The 16,736-nt window shown below is 41.4% G+C and overlaps 1 protein-coding gene across 5 annotated transcripts in view; it reads right to left on the bottom strand.

Moving 5' to 3' along the window:
- The window catches only part of LOC124721877 (molybdopterin synthase catalytic subunit-like), a 119,535-nt gene that overhangs the window by 81,720 nt on the left and 21,079 nt on the right, over positions 1-16,736 (bottom strand). For all 5 annotated transcript variants that reach the window (XM_047247021.1, XM_047247022.1, XM_047247019.1 and 2 more), the window contains 2 exons: positions 2,523-2,651; positions 2,310-2,441 (listed from right to left, as the gene is read on the bottom strand). In XM_047247021.1, coding sequence (XP_047102977.1) covers positions 2,310-2,441; positions 2,523-2,651 — 261 coding nt within the window. The remainder of the gene's footprint in view (positions 1-2,309; positions 2,442-2,522; positions 2,652-16,736) is intronic.

Genomic DNA, 16,736 nt, shown 5'->3' with positions numbered 1-16,736 from the left:
CAACCCGGCTGCTCCACCTCACATCGCAGCTGAGCAGGACCTCTGGCTGCCTGAGTATGTGTACACACTGCCGGCAAGTAAATAAAGGTTCCTGCTGCTGCTGCTGCTGAGCTCTTTCTGACTCACCCTGATACACTAATCTCAACCAGAGAACACCCACAGCTGTTAAAATATTTATAGTTAGCTCACACTTTCTGTGGATGATGCAGTTACCTATTATGAGATACTGCCTAAAAAAATTTGCACAAATATTCAGTAAAATCCTGGTGAGATTTCAAAGTGGTGCAAAAATTTTTAACTTGCTTTAAATGTGCAGTGTATGTCTCTGTAGCTGAGTAGTCAGCACAGATTGTTGCCATGTGGAGGACCCGAGTTTGATTCTCGATACTGCCGAGGATTTTTCCTTTGTGGAAGGACTGGTTCAGGGTGCCCTCCACCTCAAGATACCACCTGAGGAGCTACTTGACAAAAAAAAGAAAGAAGAAGAAGAAGTTGCAGCTCCATGGTCTGCAAAGCCTGTAAAATTGCCAGGAGAGCGATGTGTTGACCACATGCTGCTCCACACCGCATCCACATGATGCCAGAAGGCAGAGGTGGACATGGGGCTGGTAGACATTCCTTGGGCCTTCACAGACTGAACAAGAGCTCATTTAAATGCAGAGATATGTAAAATTTTGCACTTCACAAAACACAACACTGTATCTTATGATTATGAATGAATGACAATAGGAACCAGTCAACTCAAATAGCTGGATGAAACAATTTGTAGGAATATGAAATAGAATGATTATATAGGTGATCTAAATGATTAATGGAAAATCTCATATAGAGATGTGAAACAAATACTAACAAAGAGATAGAGGGGCTGGCCACTACTTACCTCAGCTCAGTACAGCCGATAGATACACAAAAAACAGAACCAAAAATTTACGTTCCTAGCTTTCGGAACAAATGTTCCTTCATCAGGGAGGAGAGAGGGGAAAGAAAGGGAAGAAGGGAAAGTAGATTCAGTTACTCACAATCCAGGTTATGAAGCAACAGGGAAAGGAAAACAGGGATGGTAGCAAGGATGGAGGCACGGTTGTCAGAGGGAAGCCAAAGATATTCTACTGTAAGTACTGTGCCAGCTTCAAACCAATCACACGTAAAGTAGCTGGTAGACTTCAGTTCATTGCTATGATGCTGGAAAAATACTGAGAGTCTACAAAGGAGATTGCTTAAACAACAATCGTATGGCCCATTCTAGAATATTGTTTAACTATATGAATGTGTGTTGTCTCCTCCTTCAAAAGGATGAACACCACGCAGATCCCGTAGCTGTGAAACATTACATGTGAATGGAATGGGTATCACTGCTGTCAGCTGCAGCAGGACATTAAGTGGAATCAGTGGCAACGAGCAAAAATGTGTACAGGACTGAGGTTCAAATCCAGGATCTCCTGCATGAAAGACATTCGACCTCCTGTGGGAATCTCTGAGTAGCGAACGGGAGTATAATGGACAGGGACTGCGGATAGGTGGCACTCGGTGGGAATGTGGATCGGCCGTGAGGTGTACTGAGATAGTCCATGCAGTTGCAATAGCGCTGTGTTCCTGATGGCACAGTGGTTACCCCACCTGCCTAGTAGGCAGGAAATTCTGAGTTCGAATCCTGGGCCAGTACACATTTTTGCTTGTCGCTGCTGATTCCACCTGATCTGCTGTAGCTGACAGCAGCGATATTCATTCCATTCACATATAATATTGTTTAAGCTTGCTGTACAAGTACTTTATAGGGCTACCAAGGGATAGTGAACATACACAATGAAGGGCAGAACAAATAATCACAGATTTCTTTGACCCACAGGAGAATGTCACTGAGATGCAGAAAAAACTGAATGGGTGTGATGCTTGAAGATTGACAAACTATATTGTGAAAGCCTACTTATAAAACTTCAACAAAAATTCTTAAGTTAGGACTCTAGGGATATCATATAACCTCCTAAATATTACTCATGTAGAGACTGTAATGACAAGATTAGACTTATTACTGCATGCATAGAGGGATTTCAGCAACCACTGTTCTCATATTCCATAGGTGAATCAAATAGAAGCAAGTCTTGATGTGCGGTAGATTGGGATGTACCCTCTGTCATGCACTTCACAGTGGTTAGCAGAGTATAGATGTGATAGATGGACATTCTGGGGAACCTCGGAAAATTTAAATTTGGAAGGAGAGATGGGGTTTGAATCCCACAAATAACTGTGCCTGTTACATTGATTAAAACAGTATTACAATGAACTTCCACACATTACAGTGTTATACTTACATCTTTTGAAGATTTAGCTTGTAAAACTGAACGAGAATCACTAGTATCATCACATGTGCCACTGAAATACTGAGCACCTGATGTGTTACAATCAGTTAGCCTGCGATCTTTTGTGACCATAAGTATGTGAACCTGCAACATATTTCTGTAAAAATAAACATTGTACTACAATTCAACAATAAGAAACCTAAAATAGTAAAACTAACAACTTACTTTCTTTGTAGACTGATTTGTTAGGTCTGACTGTGAGGAAGCTTTTTCAGGTTGCTTGATAGAATGAGGTAGAAGCAATACCTTCCTTTCACTTTGCTTGGTAGCGCTTGTGCACGGAAGCTGCTGATCCTGTAATGTAGTAACAGCTATGACAACACATTCGCAAACATTCTCTCTTCACATTATGTAAATCACAAAACCCAACCAAATGCACTCACTAAACATCTCTACTTTTAAAGTTTTAAACATGGTTGCTTTTTTTAGTGACCATTTATAAATTAAAATTGAAACAAATGAGCCATCGGTCACAATTTTTAGTCTTATTAACCAGGTTTCAACACTTCTAAGAGCGCCTTCACCAGAATTTAAATTCTGATGAAGGCACTGTAACCATGTGTTCTCTGCTCTCGCAGTAAACTGATGTTTGACTTTTACACAACAGTGACATGGCCAAAAATTGTTATTACAAAGTAATTGCTACCCCTCTGTAGAACAACAATCAAAACAGACCCAATATTTGAAACAGACAATAATGACTGTTTACTGGTGTTACCAGTTCTCAAAACATGATTTAATATGAAGGATGAACCCTGCTCAATGGAACAAACAAAAATTATGAGCTGAATGTCACACACAGGGAAATTCAGAGTCCTATGTGGTTGAAGTAATAGCTTAAAAAAGTACACATCTTGTTTCATGAAAGCCAACTATCAGTTTTTTAAATACGTTCACACAATACCACGCATGTATCCTTCCGCAGGCATGTACTTTAAGTTGGTGCTCCGTTTACGGAGAGCCACTTATGTACCAAGCTCAGAGCAACCAACAGCATAATAATTTTTGGCAGGGAAGAGGTTCAAAAATTATTGTTGATCTGAGACTGAAGATCATTTGTTGTGGCATCATGATGACACTAGCAAATGTTTCTTCTGCAAACTGTAGGAAGAAAACACTGGTATCTGAGAATGTACAAGATAGTAAGGCCTGCTGTAGTTTCAAATGATAGTTGCACTTGGTCCTGAACAGATCATCAGTGTCACATTCGAGCTTCATTTGACGCTTTTGTTATTATGTCCGATCATTCTTGGCACTGTTAGCCACTCCAAGTGGAAGAAACGGGCTGTTGTGCTCCGCTTTTACATTGTTTTTATAAGATGTACTGATGCTGCAGCGTTCATCTTTGGCACACTAGTGTAAAAGGTGACACCAAACCAGCTAAGCGTAAAATCTGTGAAATTCACATGTTTATTTACTTATACTTACTTATATAAGCAGACTTCAGATTTTTTCTTTGTGTCCGATTAAAATCAAGTGTCTCAGATAAAATAACCTTGAAAACTTAGGTCTAAAAACTGGACATAAAATTTAAATGTGTTGCTTGTGTTGACTGTGTAGGGCTTCCCCTGCATATTTCGACCACCACATTGACGTGTATGTTTCGCAGGCCAGGTACAGCCCCTACCTCACCTAGGAGGTTATTTGTAAACAGAAGACACAAGGAACTGTGTACAGTCAAGCTGCCAGCATCGCCACAGTGTCTGGGAGTGTCAGTCTTGCCACTATGTGGTGTGCAAGTCACAGCACATAGTGCTGCAATCGTGGGCACTAATTTGCGTCCACATGGTCACGTGCTTACGTGATGTCCTGCACATATCCTTCAGCAGGCATGTACTACAGTCGCACTCTGCTCACAGACAGCCAGTTATGTCTCAAGCTCTGAGCAACCAATAGCCAGCTCAAGTCTCCGTTACAGACACCACCTGCTGCTGCCACTTTGCTGACCGCCAAAGTGGGGTGCCACCCTCGTCCTGAGCCCGCTCTGATGATGTGCTTCCACCAGCCACTCCGAGGGCATCGCTTCGCATTGTTTGTTGTGACTGTCCACATGCTTGTTGCCTTGTGGGACCGTGTCATTATCAGTAGACTGCCTACAAGCTCTCAGCCTCATAGGACCATATTATCACAGCACCTGCTGCTCATCAGGAGACTGCCTATGAGTTAGCAGCCTCACGTGACTATATCGTCATTAATCTTCCCTGCCCCTTAATACACTGCTGTTCTCCAGTTTCGTAGACATTGTTCTCAGAGATTGTACTTAGCTTAGTTCCTGTAAATAAACGGTTGTTATTGCAAAGTGACTGTCTCACTTCAGCAAACCTGGCAGGATAGAACATTTGGTAACAAGCATAAAGGTTTAGTGTTTTGATTCTTCATGTCGCTTTTACTGTTTTGCTGCATCTTACAAGGGGAGGCCGCCAATTGTGAAATTCAGATTCGATTCATACTGCGCATAATAAAAGCTCATGGCCAGAGGTGTAATGTGGCAAAGCACCAAGATGCACTTCTCAGCCGTTGTCGAGAAAATCGACAGTTAAAAGAAACCGTTGCGGTGAAATACTCTCTACGATTAACAATATCCTATAGCGTCGTGGCGCAGCGGTAAGCGCTCGGGTTCGTAATCGAAAGGTCGCCGGATCGAATCTCGCGCCATGCAATTTTTTGTGTGTGTGTGTGTGTGTGTGTGTGTGTGTGTGTGTGTGTGTGTGTCTATCACACACACACACACACACACACACACACACACACACACATATATATATATATATATGAATTGCTTATGCATGTTGGTGAAGGCGGATCGCTCTCCAATTGTACCGCCTCCATTTTTCCGCTTTTTTTTTAACAGGGTGTACCAAAGCTCTCCCGTCAGCACTGATTTTCGACGATGTTATAAGTTGCGCTAGGGACCGCATCTACCTTCTTTCGAAGTTAGCTGGCAACTACGCTGTTATGCGGCGGCTCGTTTCGGCCCATTCAACATCTGTCCTTCAAGTGTAACGAGCGAGTAACGGAGTTTATATTTCATACCTGCCACAGCAAATTTGTGTTCGTGGGATCTCTATTCTAATTCGAACGTTTGACTTACGCTATACGTATTCGTTTCGGAATATCGTTTCTATGTCTTCCGTTAACTATACGTGGTTAACATTATGAAGACAATTAATAACATTTTTTTTTTTCCAATTACAAAAAACATACAAAAAAAAGGTTGCATGGCGCGAGATTCGATCCGGCGACCTTCGGATTACGACCCCGAGCACTTACCGCTGCGCCACAACGCTGTAGAAAATTGTTGATCGTAGAGAGTATTTCACCGCAACGGTTTCTTTTAACTCGATTTTCTCGACAACGGCTGAGAAGTGCATCTTGGTGCTTTGCCACATTACACCTCTGGCCATGGGCTTTTATTATGCGCAGTATGAGTCGAATCTGAATTTCACAATTGGCGGCCTCCCCTTGTTAGTTCGTTTTCTGGAAAAGGGTTCATTTTCAAGTTTGTTCATGTGGTTTCCCAATCGAGTGGATTTTTGCTTGTCTGATGGTTCATTTGTTAGGGCAATGTCTCGTGCTTCTCGTGTTGCTGTAGGCAGTGGTGCCTATCACATTTTGCACTTCCTATGACATGGCACATTTTTCAGTACATGCACATATGTGAACCAAATTTTATAGTTGTTGTCTCTTCAGCATACTTCAGATGGCCCATTCATGTGTTGTACAAGTGTGACCTTTCTCAAATGAAACTTTTGGTCCGAGTTCTTTTCAGTACTTGAAGGTCCAAGTATCAGTTCACTGGCAGCATATTTTTGCATTAAGTTTGTCTCTCTCTTTCCATTATCATGTCTGCACATTGTCTGAGCTGTGTTTGTCTCAAGTTTTTCAGTTACATGAGCAGAAAATTCAGAAATTGCTGCAGGGTGTAACTCAGCTTGCTCAGGTTTTAACTTCTACTCGGCATGCCCCCCCCCCCCCTTCCCCCACCTGTGCGAACCTTCCATGTGTTTGATGGTGAGAAAGAGGACTGGGACCTGTACCACCAATAGCTGCAGTTTATAGTCTATGACACATGAGGTAGGTAATGCAATGCTCATTTTGTTGCCACTGAGGATGTGGAAAATTTTTTTGTTTGTGTTGTCCAATTTTTCCAGGCTCTCGTCCAGGGACATGCATGGAAACTTTTTGGTGGACTGGTTAGGTGTACATTTTGTTGTGACGGTTGCCTTCTGCTAAGTAATGAGCATGCCATGGCCTTGGTTAATATCGATCAGTCATCACCACAGTGTTCAAGTGAACTTGTTCAAGAACAGTGTCCGGACTCGGCATCCAGAAGTTGTGTGTGTGGAAAGCTGGCCCATTTTCTATCAGGTTGTTTGCAGTGTTGTCATATGGTGTGGCCCTCGGACGGTTCACAGGGTCCTACGGCGGGAGTCCTGTTACTCTTCGTCCAACCCTAGCTTGTGACACAATCAGACACTGATTCATCTGTCATCAGCATCAGTTCTGTCAGCGCTGGCCTTGTGACGGCAGGCCCTCCTCTAACTGTCAGTCCTGTTGGCACCAACATTAGCTGCTATGTCAGTGAGTTCTTTGGCACTGCCACGACCTTTCCTCTCGCCACTGCCGTGACTGCCACCACCACTGCCGCCGCCGCCGCTGCTACTGTCGGCCCAATTGTTCCCAATGGCATCACTGCGGCTGCCTGTGCCCACTTCTGTTGGTGCTGGCAGCTCTCGCACCAGTCTCACTGTTCCCAATGACACTGCAGACCCTGTCATGTGTTATTCTGGACCCTGGTTTGCGTCTTTGTGGACGTTTCGTTGCAAGCTCCACCGACGTGCGTTTGTTGTTTTGGGGCTCAATTTCTTGTTTAGCAGTTTCATTTAGTATATTCATGTGCCTTCCACTGAGCTTTTGGAAGTTATTCTGCAATGTGTTTTTTTTTTTTTTTTTTAACCCGTACTCAGCAGTCTTGTTCATCGTAGCTTGCATTCTAATGCAAATATTCATGCGATGTACAAGGTTCTTTTTCTATATAATGTTTTAGTTCTATTCTGTGCTTGTGGAATGCAAGGTTACATTAAATTCATTATCCACGTGTTGGCCATTTTTCAGTCACATGTTTACACGTTGGCTGACTGTACTGTTGTTTTGTTCCAGTTGTTTAGACAGTCAGTGCTGGCAGCTATGGTGTGCCTCCTCCCTCATGTGTGGCACTTCTTTGAGATGGCTGCACCTTCTCCTTTTAAGGAGGCAGGGATGTCAAGTAGAGGCAAGGTACAAGCTGCCAGCAGTCGCCAAAGCGTCTGGGGGGCATGCAATTAATAGCCAGCACACAGCACTGCAATCATGGGCACTGATTTACATCTGCATGGTCACATGCTCACATGATACTTGCGCATGTATCCTTCAGCAGGCATGTACGAGGGTCGGTCAAAAAGTAATGCCTCCCATTTTTTTTCTACTTAAAGAAATTAAGTTAAGTGAAAAATTTGAATTTGGCGCCATTCCTCAAACCTTCTTCTGCAATCCACTGCAGTAGTAACTTTCTGTGTCAACAGGTGGCAGCACAGCAGAAGTTTGTAAGATGGCCGACATCGATGTTCGTTTGAGACAGCGTTGTGTGATTGAATTCTTGAATGCAGAAGGTGAAACGCCCATACGCATTCATGAAAGACTGAAGAAGGTGTATGGTGTTGTGACAGTGGATGTCAGCACTGTTAGACGATGGGTTCGTCGTTGTAAGGAAGCTGAAGGGCAAACACCGTTGACTGACGAAAAGCGGAGCGGCAGGCCGGTGAGTGCAGTGACTCCACACAACATTCAGCAAGTTGATGACATCATTCGTGGTGACCGTCGGGTGACTGCAGATGAAGTGTGTCGCATTATTTCTCTTAGTAAAGGCAGTGTGATCACGATTATTAAACAATTGGGGTACTCAAAAGTTTGTGCACGGTGGGTTCCAAGAATGTTAACCGATCAGAATAAAGAGGCAAGGAAAACAATAGCCTCCCAACACTTGCAGCGCTTCCGTTTGGAGGGAGATGAGTTTCTGAAAAAAATTGTGACCGGGGACGAAACATGGGTGCATTTTTTTGAACCCGAATCAAAGAGGCAGTCAATGGAGTGGCGTCACACAAGCTCGCCGAGGAAGAAAAAATTCAAAACTGTGCGATCGGCAGGGAAAGTTATGGCAACAGTTTTCTGGGATACAGAGGGTGTGATTCTGGTTGATTTTTTGGAGCAGGGATGCACAATAAATTCTGTTCAATACGTCACAACCCTCAACAAACTTAAAGCACGTCTTCAGCGAGTTCGCCCAACAAAATCAATGGCAGATGTTCTTCTTTTGCATGACAATGCAAGACCACACACCAGTCGTCACACCTCTGACGAGATTGTCAAAATTGGACGGGAAGTTTTGCCTCATCCCCCATACAGCCCTGACCTGGCACCATCAGACTTCCATCTGTTCGGGCCACTAAAAGAAGCTCATCGTGGGATTCATTTTGAAGATGAGGAGGCCGTCAAAACATCCGTGCGTCAATGGCTTAGGAAGCAGAGCTGTGATTTTTACCGTGCTGGGATACATGCCCTTGTTCAAAGATGGACCAAAACTGTAGAGATGGGCGGAGATTACATTGAAAAATGACAAAATGATCCTCAATGTTGTGGTTTTCAACCTATGTAATTGCATTTAAATTTCCTGACAATTAAACGTAGAAAAAAAAATAGGAGGCATTACTTTTTGACTGACCCTCGTATTTAAGCCAGTGCTCCACTGATGGAAAGCCACTCACGATCTGAGCTACCAACAGCCGTCTCCAGTCACCGCTGCAGTCACTGCTGCCATCTTGCTGCCTGCCAAGGTGCCATGTCACCCCCATGCTAAGCCCCATCCGAGACTGCGCTTCCACCAGCTGCTCCGAGAGCACCTCTTTGCAGTGTTTGTTGTGACTGCCTGTGATGAAGCAAGCTGGGATATTTTTACTTCCCCTCTTGTTTTGCCATCTGCCTCCTTAAAATTCATTTTTTCATTTCTGACTGATTACCATTAACATACATGAGTATAATTTGCATTTTCATAAAAGAGAAATGTTGCCCCTCAGTTTTAAAGAATATAACACCAGATCTAGTTTTGTGTATGTCATCAACTTCCTAATTTAATTCGACTATTCCTAGTTAATATCTTTTGTTATAGGGTGAAATCGGTAAGTGTTTCGTAACTTAAACTATTTCTTTTCCTGATGCCTTTGTCCCGCAGTTTTGCAGGGTCGGTATGGTTAGGAACGGATTTGGCAATGTTAATTTTAAGGGGTGGCCGGATGCCCTTTCTGCCGTCACCCCGTACCCCCTGGGACAGGATTAGTGTATGTACCCCAGCTGTCTGCATCTACGGTAATTCATGGAAGAGTGTCCAGGAAGAAGTGCATTAGCGCTCTCGGCTAACATGGCAGGTTCATAATTTAAATTCTATTGTTGACTTATAAACAATTATAAATTCTGTACTAATTGTAAACATTTGGAGGCACTACCAAGAAATTCTGAGCTAAAAACAGGATTAAACTTGAGAACCAAATCCATCGGATTAAAAATGATTTTGAAATGGAGGTAGAAACCAAGTGTGCAGTAGTGGTAGAGGAAAAACAGTTAAAAGTAAATAAAAATGTAGATTCAAAATTGGTTGAAATAGAGAAAAAGATGGAAGAGGTACAAAATCTAAAGCATAGAGTACGTCCTGTCCCAAACAGTCCTTCATTTCCAGAATGAGATTTTCACTCTGCAGCGGAGTGTGCGCTGATATGAAACTTCCTGGCAGATTAAAACTGTGTGCCCGACCGAGATTCGAACTCGAGACCTTTGCCTTTCGCGGGCAAGTGCTCTACCAACTGAGCTACCGAAGCACTCAGTTGGTAGAGCACTTGCCCGCGAAAGGCAAAGGTCCCGAGTTCGAATCTCGGTCGGGCACACAGTTTTAATCTGCCAGGAAGTTTCATAGTCCTTCATTTGTTAATTGTACGAAATTTAATACTTTTGAACCATATGGGGAAGTGCATCCAACTGATTTCATTGGGGAATTTGCCTGAAATGCGGAATGACAAAAAGAAAATGTCATTTGTGAGAGGTTTTTTGAAAAGGGATGCTTATGGATGGGCAGCTCAGGTAGCTGATAAGTTATATTTCATGGTATAGCTTTGAGAAAGCATTTTTAGACGAATATTGGTCCAAAGAGAAGCAGCAGAGAATTTTGAGTGAATTTTGGGGAGGAGAGAGATTTGACTCAAAGAAAGGTACTCTGAAAGGTTTCTGTCAGCTTTGGATAAATAAACTGAAATATTTGGACAAAGACCTCGGTAGTGAATCAATAATTAGGGTTTTGAAACCAAGTTGCCTCAGAAAGTTAGAAAATTGCTTGTACCTGCCCCTAGGGGTATTATTAGTGATTTCTCAAATTATGTTGATAAAGTGGACAGACTGAAGCCATCAGTGAAGATTGTAGGAGGAATTTTGATGACAATAATCAATCAGGGAGAGAATTTCAGGTAAATAGGATGAACAGGACTGTAATTAGACCTGTAGAAATTCAAGGAATGGTTGGGTGGAGGATGGCCAGAATGAACAAGGAAATGGAAGGAGAAATTCAAGTAAAAGAAATGGAGATGATTTTAATTCTGGATCAAACCATTTAAACTAGACAGTGCTCCAGTTTTGGCTTGCACTCTACCAGGTGGCTATAAAGTGCCACTTGTATATAAATGTGCTGTAATCGCAGGTAAGGGTAATGTAAATGATAGTAGTAAGGCAAGTGTAATTTCAATTCTAGTAGAAGTTGAATGATGGTGTGGGTAGCAATGTCTATCCCATAAAAGGAGAGGAGGTACTTGCTTTAATGCAGACAAGAATCTCAAGCAGTTTGATGGAATACAGTGAAATAATTTTTGTAAATGATAATTTTGTCTGATTAGTAGAGTTAAGTTTGCCTTAGCATAAGGATCTGTTACTGTGGAGTGTTAACAGAAAGGGCAGTATTTTAGTGAGGTACAAGTCATATAATGCTGCATCATTGGATCTATAAGTTATCTGAAAACTTCTATTTGTGTTTTGAGGAATTATGAGCTTAAAGTGGTAATACTGAAACAAAGAACAGTAATTTTGCTGATCAACTGATAACTGTGGAGCTAGTCTGGTGTGAATATTCCGACAAGTCAACTATTTGGTAACATTTTGAGATTTTGTGAGGATTTAATTTTCTGTTTGAATGAGAGTAGTGCTCAGGCTTGAGTAGAGAAGTGGGGCAATGATTTGGAACAACTTCCATCCCCTTGTTTTTGATCTGAATACTAATTAAGTTATGTGATGGTGACTATTCTTTTTTCATAATGTAATGATTAGTAAATCTATGCTACTGCACATCATGAGTCTTTGCTACTTTGCAAATGGGAAAGAAACCAAAATCTTTCAGGTTTAAGTTTCAGACAGTTATGACTTAGAGTAATGTTTTGTAGTGTAACATGCATTTGATTTTAAATTTTTACTAGTCTACACCTTTCATACTATAGTCAATTTCAGGGCTAATTATTGTAATGTTATGAGAACTATGTAATGTATTTATTTATGATGTAATGACTATCATTTGCCATTAGTGTTAAACATTTTTTTAGACTTACTTAGAAGCAAAAGTAAGTGTACTAAAGTCTGATTATTTCATGTACTTGGGGCAGAGGAGAGCCACTTCCAAGGGAACTGATAGCAATGCATTTCCTTACTAACTGCCACTTGCACATGTTGAAGGCATGGACAACCTGGTGAGAAAGTGTGTAAAAGCTCATTGAAAAAGAGTGAAAGTACTTGTGAAAAATAGTAAACACTGAGCAAGTGTCCAGAAAGTGAATTGCAATGCGCACTGTAATTTAACTTTTTGCAACCCATGGGGATTTATTCTTTTAAGCAAGACAGATTCATGTAAGTAGGAACCTGCTCTGCTATCCAATGCAGAACTGATTCTGTAGGTTTGATAAGATTTCTTGTGTAATATTCTTTTTTGTGTAGAAAGTTAAACCAACTTTCTGGCATCACGTGTAGTCATTGAATAGCCCAGTTAGCTATTTGCAATAACTATCTGGTCAATCCAATTTGGGGGGGGGGGGGGGGAGGGGGTCATGTGACAAAGCAAGCTGGGATGTTTTTACTTCTCCTCTTGTTTTGTCATCTGCCTCCTTAAAATTCTTTTTTTTTTTTCTCATTTCTGACTGATTACTGTTAACATAAGAGAGTTGTTGTTTGTTGTGGTCTTCAGTCCTAAGACTGGTTTGATGCAGCTCTCCATGCTACTCTATCCTGTGCAAGCTTTTTCATCTCCCAGTACCTACTGCAACCTACATCCTTCTGAATCTGCTTAGTGTATTCATCTCTTGGTCTCCCTCTACGATTTTTACCCTCCACGCTGCCCTCCAATACTAAATTGGTGATCCCTTGATGCCTCAGAACATGTCCTACCAACCGATCCCTTCTTCTGGTCAAGTTGTGCCACAAACTTCTCTTCTCCCCAATCCTATTCAATACTTCCTCATTAGTTATGTGATCTACCCATCTAATCTTCAGCATTCTTCTGTAGCACCACATTTCAAAAGCTTCTATTCTCTTCTTGTCCAAACTATTTATCGTCCATGTTTCACTTCCATACATGGCTACACTCCATACGAATACTTTCAGAAATGACTTCCTGACACTTAAATCAATACTGGATGTTAACAAATTTCTCTTCTTCAGAAACGCTTTCCTTGCCATTGCCAGCCTACATTTTATATCCTCTCTACTTCGACCATTATCAGTTATTTTGCTCCCCAAATAGCAAAACTCCTTTACTACTTTAAGTGCCTCATTTCCTAATCTAATTCCCTCAGCATCACCCGACTTAATTAGGCTACATTCCATTATCCTTGTTTTGCTTTTGTTGATGTTCATCTTATATCCTCCTTTCAAGACACTGTCCATTCCATTCAACTGCTCTTCCAAGTCCTTTGCTGTCTCGGACAGAATTACAATGTCATCGGCGAACCTCAAAGTTTTTATTTCTTCTCCATGAATTTTAATACCTACTCCGAATTTTTCTTTTGTTTCCTTTACTGCTTGCTCAATATACAGATTGAACAACATCGGGGAGAGGCTACAACCCTGTCTTACTCCCTTCCCAACCACTGCTTCCCTTTCATGTCCCTCGACTCTTATAACTGCCATCTGGTTTCTGTACAAATTGTAAATAGCCTTTCGCTCCCTGTATTTTACCCCTGCCACCTTTAGAATTTGAAAGAGAGTATTCCAGTCAACATTGTCAAAAGCTTTCTCTAAGTCTACAAATGCTAGAAACGTAGGTTTGCCTTTCCTTAATCTTTCTTCTAAGATAAGTCTTAAGGTCAGTATTGCCTCACGTGTTCCAGTGTTTCTACGGAATCCAAACTGATCTTCCCCGAGGTTGGCTTCTACTAGTTTTTCCATTCGTCTGTAAAGAATTCGTGTTAGTATTTTGCAGCTGTGACTTATTAAGCTGATAGTTCGGTAATTTTCACATCTGTCAACACCTGCTTTCTTTGGGATTGGAATTATTATATTCTTCTTGAAGTCTGAGGGTATTTCGCCTGTCTCATACATCTTCCTCACCAGATGGTAGAGTTTTGTCAGGACTGGCTCTCCCACGGCCGTCAGTAGTTCCAATGGAATATTGTCTACTCCGGGGGCTTTGTTTCGACTCAGGTCTTTCAGTGCTCTGTCAAACTCTTCACGCAGTATCATATCTCCCATTTCATCTTCATCTACATCCTCTTCCATTTCCATAATATTGTCCTCAAGTACATCGCCCTTGTATAGACCCTCTATATACTCCTTCCACCTTTCTGCTTTCCCTTCTTTGCTTAGAACTGGGTTTCCATCTGAGCTCTTGATATTCATACAAGTCGTTCTCTTATCTCCAAAGGTCTCTTTAATTTTCCTGTAGGCGGTATCTATCTTACCCCTAGTGAGATAGGCCTCTACATCCTTACATTTGTCCTCTAGCCATCCCTGCTTAGCCATTTTGCACTTCCTGTCGATCTCATTTTTGAGACGTTTGTATTCCTTTTTGCCTGTTTCACTTACTGCATTTTTATATTTTCTCCTTTCATCAATTAAATTCAATATTTCTTCTGTTACCCAAGGATTTCTACTAGCCCTCGTCTTTTTACCTACTTGATCCTCTGCTGCCTTCACTACTTCATCCCTCAAAGCTACCCATTCTTCTTCTACTGTATTTATTTCCCCCATTCCTGTCAATTGCTCCCTTATGCTCTCCCTGAATCTCTGTACCACCTCTGGTTCTTTCAGTTTATCCAGGTCCCATCTCCTTAAATTCCCACCTTTTTGCAGTTTCTTCAGTTTTAATCTACAGGTCATAACCAATAGATTGTGGTCAGAGTCCACATCTGCCCCTGGAAATGTCTTACAATTTAAAACCTGGTTCCTAAATCTCTGTCTTACCATTATATAATCTATCTGATACCTTTTAGTATCTCCAGGGTTCTTCCATGTATACAACCTTCTTTCATGATTCTTAAACCAAGTGTTAGTTATGATTATGTTGTGCTCTGTGCAAAATTCTACCAGGCGGCTTCCTCTTTCATTTCTGTCCCCCAATCCATATTCACCTACTATGTTTCCTTCTCTCCCTTTTCCTACACTCGAATTCCAGTCACCCATGACTATTAAATTTTCGTCTCCCTTCACAATCTGAATAATTTCTTTTATTTCATCATACATTTCTTCAATGTCTTCGTCATCTGCAGAGCTAGTTGGCATATAAACTTGTACTACTGTAGTAGGTGTGGGCTTCGTATCTATCTTGGCCACAATAATGCGTTCACTATGCTGTTTGTAGTAGCTTACCCGCATTCCTATTTTCCTATTCATTATTAAACCTACTCCTGCATTACCCCTATTTGATTTTGTGTTTATAACCCTGTAGTCACCTGACCAGAAGTCTTGTTCCTCCTGCCACCGAACTTCACTAATTCCCACAATATCTAACTTCAACCTATCCATTTCCCTTTTTAAATTTTCTAACCTACCTGCCCGATTAAGGGATCTGACATTCCACGCTCCGATCCGTAGAACGCCAGTATAATCTGCATATTCATAAAAATAAAGGTTGCCCCTCAGTTTTAAAGAATATAGCACCACATATAGTTTTCTGCTTAGTTTTGTGCGTGTCATCAATTTCCTAATTTAATTTGACTGTTCCTAGTTAATATATTTGGTTATAGGGTGAATTCAGTAACTGTTTCGTAACTTAAATTCTATTGTTGACCTATAAACAAATATAAATTCTGTATTAATTGTAAACAATTGGAGGAACAGCTAATAGTATTATTAAAGGATCTATTTGGCTCTATCTGAAAACATGTTAGCAAAGCTAGCCCTTAATTAATTCCAAAGTAATTTCCAGTTTCATCAAAAGTATTGTTTGCATAACTATATTTGTTAATTTCATGATTTAAACAAGTAATACAGCTAAAGCGTTGTTGTAGAAGAAACTGTTAAAAAGTCTCAATTTTTCGATGCATTCGGTTAATTTCATAAGGTAAGTTTTAATTGTGATTTCTGTAAATTAGACATTAAACAATGCGTAGTTTCAGTGCCTATTATTGCGATAATATATAAGGGCCTGATTTTTGGTCATGAGACAGTCAGTCCAGGGCCAATTTTCAGACAAGGAACCTGTCTGAATGCATCAACTTAACCGTGAAAAGAGTGCTACCCCAACAGGCCATGCGTCAAGACAATGACAGTGTCTGTTTCAATTTATTTGAAGACTGAACTGTGTGGTTACGCTTTTACTGCACGTAGACGTTCAACAGTAAACTATTGTAGCAATATGTCGATGTTTGCCTGCAAACTGTTAATGAGGCTTATCATAATAGTACACTGGTCATATAACTGTATAATATTGGGAGGCGGGGAGGGGGGGGGGAGAAACAGTGAAAGTAAAGAACTGTGAAACACAAATGTGCACCCGTCAGCTACATCATTTGAAGCAGTCAGTGTTGAACTTCCACACCCCATTCTTCAGCCAATGTAGCAACGCAGTACGTCAATGTCGAGGACAATCAACGAGGAAATAAAGCAGGCAAATGTCACATGCCCACGTGTTCGTAGGCTTGTGTGACCATGTTGTTACCAGTAGACTGTGTAGAGCTCTCAGCCTCAAAGGCCCATGTCGTGACAGTACTTACAGGTCATCAGGAGACTGCCTACGAGTTACTGTCCTTGTGGGACTGTGTCATCGTTACTCTTCCCTGCTCCTCAATACACTGCTGTTCTTAAGTTTCATAGACATTGTTCTCATAGGTT

Source organism: Schistocerca piceifrons, chromosome X (genome assembly GCF_021461385.2).
Source record: "Schistocerca piceifrons isolate TAMUIC-IGC-003096 chromosome X, iqSchPice1.1, whole genome shotgun sequence".
NCBI classification, from domain to species: Eukaryota; Metazoa; Arthropoda; class Insecta; order Orthoptera; family Acrididae; genus Schistocerca; species Schistocerca piceifrons.
The sequence above is the reverse complement of the archived record's forward strand: the minus strand, read 5'-3'. Positions and strand labels throughout refer to the sequence as shown.